This window comes from Dendroctonus ponderosae, unplaced genomic scaffold (genome assembly GCF_020466585.1).
Source record: "Dendroctonus ponderosae isolate FM_Combo_2020 unplaced genomic scaffold, Dpon_F_20191213v2 Dpon_F_20191213_4, whole genome shotgun sequence".
NCBI lineage: Eukaryota > Metazoa > Arthropoda > Insecta > Coleoptera > Curculionidae > Dendroctonus > Dendroctonus ponderosae.
In genome coordinates, this window is record NW_026018611.1 from 6969202 (window position 1) to 6980019 (window position 10818).

The following is a 10818-nucleotide window of genomic DNA, read 5'->3' on the forward strand; positions in this document are numbered from 1 at the left end:
TAGAAAATCGAAACAGACTATAACTTTTGCCTAAGAAATACTTAAGTGGAGCCAAAAACGCAGTTTTGTCTGATTTTGTCAACATTACGTAGATATAGGTACGACTCCAGAAACACAGGTATAAGAAAGACAAACGTATATCTAAGTAACATAAACTTTTTGAAAACGTTGGTAGACGTATTTTGAAAAATACAATTATCTACTCGATATAGTTCTGTAACAATAATGAAATTGGGCCACCCTGTACTTATTAATACTAAATCATACAGAATTACTAGAGTACGAATTTGTCAAAACGTTTCATTTTCCTATAAGCAGATTAAAGGATTATTCTTCTCGCAAGTATTCATGGAATGCGCTGATGTTGCGCTCATAATAGCGCGCAAAAATTCTTCCAATGTTTTCGGTTCGAATCAACACAAAACAATGTTACCGATAATTGAATGAAATTAGCAACTGTATTAAATTGCCATTCAAACTGTTTAATGTTAGTCATATTTTTTGGTTTCCCTACCCATAAATCACCAAACTGTGTTTGGTGGCGGTCAATTGAGACATCAAAATAGTGAAAAATTCCCAATTATAACTGAGCAATATTGAAACCGTATCCAGCATCCGGAAAATCAATAGAGCTCCATCCAGAATTATGATTTGCGGAAAATAATTCGGCAAAACAGCGCAACGTCTAGTTTATTGATTGAACAACCCTTACCTGCGAAGAGGGGAGATCCGTAGGCTGAGGCATGACCGAAGAAACATAAACAAACGAGTGACAACTCGAACAAATCAAACGAAACCTAACAGAAAACACATCATGCACAACAAAATGAAACGAAAAAGATAAACCAGCGCATCGACAACCCGCACGAAACACGACTCGAAATGAACTAAAATGAAATTGTGATCACATCATGGCGTGATTCATTTGGCCTCAGTCGCGGCAAAGCAAACTCAACCGAACGATCGACCAATTCGTTCCTCCTCCACGAAACAAGAGGGTGATAAGGAGATGGATGATGAATCGTCAACTGGTCCGAAACGAGCCAACCAAGAGCGTCATTTTGCTCCTGCGAGATGCTGCTACAGAATGCAATAGAAGCTATTTCGTTAATTGCCAAAATTAATTCTTTCAACACCACACAACTACACTTTTATCAACTCTTTCTTCAATTTCATTTTCATGTTTATATCCAGTCTGGAGTTAGTGTTTTGATGTGTTTTCTTCTCAAACAATCAAAAGAAAATGTTCATTTTTCTGGAAGTTGCACTGGATTTTTCACAATGAAAGTCAATTTAATAAACTTACCTATTTAACACTTACTGATAAGAAAAATATGCAAATACTCTATCTAAATACACTAGATATAACTCCTCAATATTTGAGTAGCTAGACAAAGAACATTAAGAATGTGAATTMTTTACTATTTAYTAAAAACAATTGCTATTTCTTATTTAACAAATTAATTTTCCTACTAATCAAAAAATAATAAGAATTTGTTTATTTTATACCAGTTCCAAGAAAAATTGTTCCAAMCAACAATCATAATAAGTTAGCAAACATTCAATATTATATAKTATTTAAATATAAACGAAGTGAACGAATTCGAYTCGAAGTTCGACTATTTTTCTGTTTGCATCCGCCTAATTTTATTAATTTTTTCATGTTGAAATCCATCCATTCCATACAATTTCTAACAGAAAAGTTTTAATTTTCATAAAATATTTTCSATTTAGGTGTATGTTTTCTCATAATGCAATGYAAATGATTTCAGAAAGCAAATGATGAAAAATCGTTTTAAATTTAAATGATTAAYTTTAGTTTACGGAGTTGCYCCAAGTTAGTGAAGCATTTYAATGGTTTCTGAGAAATTTATGAAATGCATGTTAATTTTGCTTCTAATGTATGATTAATGTTCTTTTAATCTTTGGGTTAAKGGTTTTAGGTTCGGATGAAATTTTCAACACTTACAATAAATTGTATAAAGTTCGTTTCTGAGTTCACTTTTWACTTTACTTTGCTTTTGAAAATAGTTTTAATTTAAARTTTATGATWCTTTCACATAATTTTGTATCAAATTRGAGAAATAAATTGAATCTGTTGGAACCTTAAGTTAAAGGCTTGCAATAGGTTTACTGTGATTTTGYATAATTATTMTRGAATWAAAAATTGCCAAAACATTTAATTCAATCTTSRATGRAKKAKGATAKTTASWAWRACGKACAWGWACTTCTTMGATTAATTGATTTTCTTTAATGCATTTTTTATTTTTACTTCATCATGSAMAARGTGTTTGTTAAACTTTAGAAAAGGCTTARCWTCCACTCTACAGGAYGTTACAAAGACTACGAGTACTAYGMAAAAGAGAGAAAACCTTTYYGTTTGAAAATTGAAGAAAAAATTACTTTTTAAATTACAAACCATTKWMGTMSRTWTCRGAAAYMCCGWAAAATTTMAYTTGCWTATKWCARTCGGTTTCGGGAATATCAAGAAMKTTTATTTKTTTAAAAGAAMACTCATCAMCTTCAGGYACCTCTTGAAAYAATAAGCKTTTAAACAGCATCACCTRYACACYATATAAWTTTATTATAACATAATATTAACTTTATCAGATACTTTGTTTCGARATCAGYCGAATTTKRAAGCAAAARTGTTTTGAAWTATCACAGAAARTTAATTATTACAAGAAATRGCAACTCGCGTTTYTAGCCATTTTTATTTWATGTCACTTCATTTAATTCGGATGAAAAWTAGACAAATTTTACGTATAAGTTTTGAGGTTTTAAATCTCTTGAAGAAAATATMAAATTYCAWGAARATTTTAAATTTGTATAAAKATTGTAAATTGMCTTTTGAATTTTAAAAATAATTCAAAATTGTATAAGCAATGCACTGGTGGTTAATTTCACAATATTTCGAGTTTGCTTGATTAATACCTTACATTCATTAAAATTTACTTTTCGAGCGTCAATGTGAAATACACTTGAGATATTCCCATCTGACGAAACCTATTTGCTTTCCGATATGCTCGCAACTAATTGTTGAAACAGTTCTCATGTTTTATTACTTGTCAGCTCTTTTTTCTCAAYTTTTATAAAATTGTTCTATTCATTCATCGCCCGTTTATACGTTCATGGCACTTTACAACAAAATGCTACGCGCGAGTACCCAGACCACGTTACAAGMACTGATGATGRAATGAAAGATGTAAATGTAACGCAAAATGCGGCAAATKATCATTCTTGCAAGTTCTAGATACCTACAGAAAGCATTTAGAGTTCTGAAAAGTGTTTTATTGAAATTGCAACTAGTAACTGGAATTTTCATTGCTTTTAATATGGTAATTTCCAACTGATTCCGAATATACATATTTTTGGTTTAGTACCAGTGCGAAAGATTAAAGCAAAACACCATATTCAGTCTCTAGTCCAGTAAATCCGAACGAAATAATCAGATAATTCGTCTAACTGTAAATTAATAATCGTCTAACTATAAAGGAAACAAATTTTCAGTCATTCTAAATGAAGCATTCGCCATTATGTCTAGACACTAGTAAAATTAAATTTTTTCCAAAAACAATTTTAATTCCATATTTAGCTTCTACATAGATTTTTCTCTGAGATGGTAGGATGTAACAAACGTTTTAGGCTTAACCCTTTGTGGTCTCAACCTCAACTCTTTGGCAAACATCCATTATAAATTATATAAGTAGTGTTTCAGGTTTCAAAGTTCCAAAAAAGCCTTAACTAACTTAATTTTAGAGGCCTTAAAATTTAACAACCTGAATTTCAGAATTCGTTAAAAACATCTTCATCCCAAAATAAAATCCAGTCTCGAAGAACTTCGCTTTAATCGCAGTTTTAAATCTTTCGAAAAAATAAGTTAAATTGATATATTTTAAAGAATTCAAGAGAGGATAATAGGATAACATTTTTTATGGAGATTTCAAGGACTGTCTGCCCTGATTAGAATAGAAAACGCTTAGAAATATCTGAAAATTGAAAAAAATTCCTAAATTTGTGACCTCAGTCTAATTTCACTCTGTACGAACCGAAACACTTAACAATTTCCGATAAAAAAAATTAATAGCGAAGATAAAGTTAACGCAATTTTGTGAACGTTTCGTGATTGAACTACAAAACCAGACAATTAATGAAGTGCTTTATGATAAGCCGAAATTTAAAGTGTCTAACACTTACATATATAAGTTTGACGTTGCCACCAACTTGTTATCGTGCTACCAGTTTCCTACGACATGAAACTGTTAGTTGCACTTCTGGGGGTTTGTTCAGCAGTTCTTGGTGAGTGAATATTTTTTTTATTGAAACTAGTTTTAATGTGAAGTAGAAAATAATTAACTGAATGAATTGTAACTATTTTTTCATTGTAAGGTGAGTGCATGTTTAAGTTGGGCCCCAAGCTGTTTCTTTGGTATTGGTTTCTAATGAAAATATAACTAAACATATTGTAGACAATTATATTTGAATCTATGGTTAAAATATTAAGAGTTTCAGTAAAAAATATTACTAGAAGCGCCGATGTTCCAACCAACTAAGGAGCTCTCTACTATTAATGTAACATTTTTTTTGGCAGCTCGAGAAGGATTTGGGCCAACAGATCAAGAATGGGGCTACGTAACGGTGCGTGATGGGGCTCACATGTTCTGGTGGTTACATTATACTACCGCCACACCTGATCCTACCGAAAAACCCCTACTAATTTGGTTGCAAGGAGGTCCTGGCGCATCCTCAACCCAGTAAGTGACTGGACTTATTCTCAAATCACTCAATTGAGAGAGTTTTTCGAACAGATATGGCAACTTTGAGGAAATCGGACCAATCGATTCGGATTTAAATGAAAGAAACACCAGCTGGGTGAAATACGCCAACGTATTGTTTGTAGATAATCCAGTCGGAACTGGGTTCAGTTACGTGAACTCTAATGAGTTTGCGACTACCAATCAGCAAATTGCTCAGGACTTCGTGGAGCTCCTGCAAGGGTTTTACCAAGCTTTGCCTCAATTTGAAAACGTCCCTCTTTACATATTCTGCGAATCTTATGGGGGGAAAATGACTGCTGAAATTGGGCTCAATTTGTATCAGGTTAGTTAAAAGTTTGCACTTATGTCCAGTTAAAGAATGATGTTTTTAATTCAAGGCTATTGAAAGAGGAGAAATCCGGAGCAATTTCAAAGGAGTAGGACTGGGAGATTCCTGGATATCCCCAGTTGATTCTTGCCTCACTTGGGCCCCGTATCTTTACAATCAGGCAAGTAGATTCTTGAAATTTATTTAAATCACTAAAACTGCTGCTACATTGGAAGCCTTGCTAAGGTTGACGGGTATTTAAATCAGATGAGAATATTCCCCATTCATAGATTCTTCAAAATAATTGTAATTTCTCAAGTTTCTACTCAGGCAATAATCTTAAAAAAAAACGTGCTTACCTTTGTCTGTCGTTGGTAAACTTGCATTAAGGACAGATATTATTGTTAAAACCATTCAGTCTTAATTAATAATTGAGACACGTCAAGCCGGCCGTTTCGATGACAGGAAACGTCAACGAATTTTAAATTTAGAAAATCGCGTTTTTTTGCTTAAATTTACCAACTAAAATCATACTACCGGGAATAAAATGCCACAAGCGGATAAAGGAAGTAATGTGCTTTCAAAAAATCACTAATTTTTCACACAGAGGCGAAAAAACCATGACATGACAGCGAACGCTACACATTATCATATTCAGAAAATCGGATTTTTCCAACTAAAATATCACTATTTGTTGAGGAAATACCGCAAAAGGCTAAAGGAAAATGTTCGCTTTTAGAAAATCACCAATTTTCCGCACAGAAGATGAAAAATTCCAATATTTTTCCACTTTTGTCACCACACACGTTTATTATCCGCCAATAAACAAAGCACTAAAGGGGGACGAATTGACACAGCAGAATCCTATTTTTGACACTGATAAATCGATAATAATGACAATTAAATCGTATTTAAAAAAGTTTTTGGATTAAAACGACCTCATTATTTGCTCTTAAAAATTTACCAAAAAATCTAAAAAAATCGGGTAAAATGCAGTAAATCCCCCGTTTAATAAGCAATTTTTTCAAAATTTTTTTTATAGTTTACTTAAACACCCTTCTATTGATCATTGATATTTATTGACCATCTTTCCAAACAACGCTATTTAATTATGTAATATTAGGCAATTATTAGGGATTTTTAGATACGCAACAATACAATCTACTAAACCAACAAGCCCTCCAACTGAAAACGCTTGTGGATGAGGGCAAATGGTTCGAAGCAACTGATGCTTGGGGAGATTTGGAGAGTTCGGTAGCAAACTATGCGAACGACGTGGACTTTTATAACGTTTTAACGAAAATCTCGGGAAATTTTCTGAAGAACACCCTGTACAAGCCAGATGGTAAATGATTAATATTCAGAACTCCATCTACGAGTCGTTTTGATGATGACTTTTAGGGGAGAAAGTTGGCGATGAGGAGTTTTTAATGAACAAACAAGTGAAGCAGGCTTTGGGGCTGGAACAAGACTGGGGCAGGCAGAGTGATGATGTGTTTTACTACTTACAAACCGACTTTATGAAGCCCGTTACTGATATTGTTGAACGGTTGCTGAATGAGACGGATCTAACAGTTGCTGTATACAATGGACAGTTGGATCTTATTGTGGACACACCCGGTACGTTGAACAAACATGTAGTCGTCTAGTTTTGAGCTAATACTGTTTTTGCGTATAGGAACCATCGACTGGGTGGACAAATTAAATTTCAGAGAATCTATCACATGGTCATCTACAACAAAGCGACCATTTGATATCAGTGGAATTAACGAAGGTTTTGAAAAATCTGCAGGGAATTTGGCTTTCTTCTGGGTACTACGTGCTGGGCATATGGTATGAGCTTCAAATGACTGAGTCGAAAACCTCAATAAAATCTTGCCAATTCTTTCAGGTACCCAGAGACAATCCCAATGGGATGCTGTATATTCTGCAACAAGTCACTGATAACTTTAAAGTAGATGCTCATGCAATAAATTAAAACGTTTCAACTGTGTAATGATTTTTTTGAAGCAGATTCCAACATTTTGGAGAAACGTTAGATTAAGTAAAAAAATTTCTTCCAAATTCAAGTAAAAGAAGAAATAATAAATTGCATAGAAATATCTAATCAAGTCTGAGTAATAAAAAGTACTTCAGCAATTAAATGTTTCAACATACAAAGTTCAGTTTTTAAAATGTATCTCAACAATGTTTAGTGTCCGAGAATGAGTGATAAAAAAAATATAAAATTTTATTGAATATTTGAAGAACGCGTTGACGGGTATTATTGAAATTTTTGTTGTTTCTTGCATTTTGAAGGTTTGCGATAAGGTTGTTGCATTCTTCGCTTCATTGCGACGAAAATGCAGTTAGAGAATCTAGATCCTTTTTGAAAAAATCTACCCCTTTTGGTGTTTTTCGGACAGAAAAATATAAAACCATTTGCTTCAAATTTCCAACATTGAATACGACTCGGTTCAGAACAAAGTTGCGCAACTGTGATCTAAATGGCACTATTTTACCCCTCGTATATATTTCGGAAACATTAAAAAAAATTAATCTTTTTACACCAAATTAAAGTCGATAAACGTTTGCTGTTGGGAATGAAATATCTTGCTTCTACTGCTCTAAATCTCTACTCTCGGCAACATTCCAACAAGAATACTTTCCTGCTAAATAAAATCAACCGTCTTTCAAATGTTCACTTTTCTATATTTTCATGCTACCGCTTAAAAAAAAGCATCCTATAAACAACGGTATATGAGGATAAACATCCAATTGAACCTACCAACATGTTGAAACTGGCTTTATTTTCAAAAAATATTATAGAAAATTTGATATAAAAAAGTTGAAACTAGTATAAAAAGTCTCTCAAACTCAACTCAAACTTCTACAATTTTAACTAATCTACTCAAATATGATAAGATGTGTAACAAAAACTAATGCTACAAGTGTTCAATTCTAAACTAGTTTATTCTTACATTGGATTTGAATAAACCATCCATAAAGCTGCTGAAAAACATTGAAAATCTCAAATACAAAAACTGCCGTGGCCAAAAGAAGACCGCACGCTAGAATTAAAAAAACACCCAGAAAATGATTGAAAGTCATCCGAACATCGGACACCGTTATACTCTTAAACGTGTTGTGGGTTTTTTTAGTTATTCCAAATTCCATCATTTTTGCTGCCAAAGCACCGAGTTTTTGTATATATGGCGACTTTCTCCGTACGATTAAACTTGCTAATTTCGGTAGAATCGGTTGATTAAGGCCTTGATATTTGAACTCAATGTGAAGATTTGCAAAGTATTTCGCCACAAAGTTAACATCTGTGTAAGTTCCCAAAAAGGCATACATTCCGTCGTTTTTGATTATTAGCTTTTCCCATTCGGTTCTAGGGAGCACTGTATAAGAAAAGGAAAGGTTTAATTTGGCGGGATCTAAGTTTTGAAGGCGACACGCATATACTGGAAGACCCGACTTCTTCAAATCCTCTATGGTTTTAATTTCTGAATTAAATCTATCGGTCAGCAGCTTTTTCAAATATAAACTATCGAATAACATACTTATAGACAGTGAGAACAAAAGCCAAGCGGCTTTAAGTACGGTTTTGTTCTTAACAGTCCCCGGAACAGGGACTCTGAACAAAGACAACACAAAAAAATTTAGTTCTAGTTGATTAAGAGCACTGGTGAGAGAAAGCGTTTTATTAAGATATGCCATCAGGGCGGGCAAAATTAAAATGACCCCAAAAACAGTAATGTTGTAACTAAAGATTACTAACGTCCACTTCTTGAATTTTGTGGGTTTAGGAACTGCCAGGATTATATTATCAATCATGTGCGGATAAGTAAATTCTACTTTGTCGGCGAACATTTCTGGAACGTTTCTTTTACTAACGGCCTGCGGTCTAATGCAAACATCTATATCAGAAAACGATACGTGCTGCATTATGTTATATGTATAACTTTCATCAATATTGAGATATTTAAATATCAACGAGGCATTCATGCTGGTTTTCAGAGACTCTTGGAAATGACATGGAAAGCCGCACAGGTTGCTCTTAATGTAGTGCGGAAAATCTAAAAAAAAGGTAAAATAAACCCGCTCGGTCCGAAGCACAACTGTTACTTCTCCCAAACCTAGCACTTTCATTGGATACCCATTCATATTTTTCAATTTATCTGGATATTCCTCGTGATATTCTCCAACATCGTCTATATTTACTACTTTGAGTTCATCACTGAACGGATTATATTGGACTTCATTCACAACCGTTTGATCGAAATAGATCAAAACAAAATCGAGCATTCTATATTTCCATACCAGATGCACAAGTCCCTTCAACAACTCAACATCGGTTGCTATTTCCTTACACAGTAACAGCTTGTACTTTCCACTGTTTTGGAAATACTCCGATGTAACAAATCGGTCGAAGGTATCGTGAAACGATGCTAAACTATCTATGAGAAGCAACGTTTCGGTGGTGTGGAAATCAAGTAGAGCTTTCGGAGCAGAACTAGATGAAAGTTCCACAGCCACTACTGGCACTAAAGGCGCCTTAACAATTAAATTGTACACCGGAACACAATAGGGTTGGCCTTTTGAATAAACAAAGTTTAACGTATGGAACCGATTTTCGGATTGGGGCATTCTGATAAACTGGGATGATTTAACAAAGTTGCTGCCCATAAAGGTTTCTAAGCTAATTTTTGCATTAGAAAAACCGGCAATAATTAGCAAAGCTGGCAAATACTTTAACAAATAAAATATCATCTTTCTGTTACGGTAGCCCGACAATACTGGGCCAAAATCGGAAATTTCATCACATCATTTCCAAATTAATGGTAAAAACTTTAACGATGTTATGTATTTAGTGGTAATGGAATGCGTCAATCCATTACAGAAGGCCACACAGAGATTAATTACTATATAAAAATGTTCGTGATTTATATTTTAGGTCTTTGTCATGAATCGACATTTCATTATCATGAAAATGAGTTTAAAAAATCATAATTGTTTTGAGGCTGATTTTATACAGGGTGGAACAAATTCCAGGTGTTAGCATTGAGATCTGGTGAACCCTAAGAGATACGAAGTCCCTTAAAGTAGAGGAAAGTTGCGCATTTTGATGTTGAACAAGATGGTGTTTTAAAAGTTGAGAAATAATTCCAGAAATATTTGAAAAAAACTTACTTTTTCAGTTTTCCCTCAGCTTATTTCAAGAGATATTTAAAACAAACTCACATTATTAAAATACCCTTTAACAAGATGATATAATTAGATCTGAAATTCAATGTTGCGTTTCGACTTCGTATGTATGACTAAAAAGAACACAAAAAGATAAACAAAATTCAATTTGAAATCTACTTCATAAAGTCTGTAATTTTTGTTTGTACATTTCTGCTGCAAAAATAGACGTTAATTATGTAGTTTTCAAGATCACAAAAGGACTCCCAGATATGATTAGGAACTTGGCGTGATTGTATAAAATTCCGAGTTTCTGACACTTTTTTTGTCATGTCAGAAATGGTTGGAACAGTATTAGTGTACAGTAGAATACGTTTTATCTAAATCGTCATCTTTCTCATTATCGCTTAAAGCTGTAGATGAGGTTACGGAGTCTATAATTTGCTCATCGGTCAACATTTCTCTTGAAAGAATGCCATTATCAATGCTCACATATTCGAAGAAATTGAAATCACTCAATTTGGTTTTAACTTGTTCTTCGACAACATTGGGACATCTTCGTCT

General features: G+C 33.5%; 2 protein-coding genes across 3 annotated transcripts in view; one reads left to right on the forward strand and one right to left on the reverse strand.

Annotated features, from left to right (window-relative positions):
* LOC109537125 (breast cancer anti-estrogen resistance protein 1) overlaps nucleotides 1–5568 on the reverse strand; it is a 48130-nt gene extending 42562 nt beyond the window's left edge. Inside the window, exon 1 of one of the 2 annotated variants that reach the window (XM_048665941.1) lies at nucleotides 5445–5568. In XM_048665941.1, the coding sequence (XP_048521898.1) occupies nucleotides 5445–5471 (27 nt within the window). In that variant the 5' untranslated portion in view covers nucleotides 5472–5568. Of the gene's footprint in view, nucleotides 1–712; nucleotides 951–5444 lie in introns of those variants that run through there. The other variant, XM_019903710.2, reaches the window with a different exon arrangement.
* On the forward strand, nucleotides 4207–7076 carry LOC109537145 (retinoid-inducible serine carboxypeptidase). Its single transcript, XM_019903746.2, has 8 exons — nucleotides 4207–4299; nucleotides 4592–4754; nucleotides 4809–5100; nucleotides 5156–5266; nucleotides 6220–6430; nucleotides 6487–6705; nucleotides 6764–6918; nucleotides 6977–7076. The coding sequence occupies exons 1-8, from the start codon at nucleotides 4254–4256 to the stop codon at nucleotides 7061–7063; spliced, it is 1284 nt and encodes a 427-aa protein (XP_019759305.1). The 5' UTR covers nucleotides 4207–4253; the 3' UTR covers nucleotides 7064–7076.
* Nucleotides 7077–10818: the final 3742 nt, after the last annotated feature.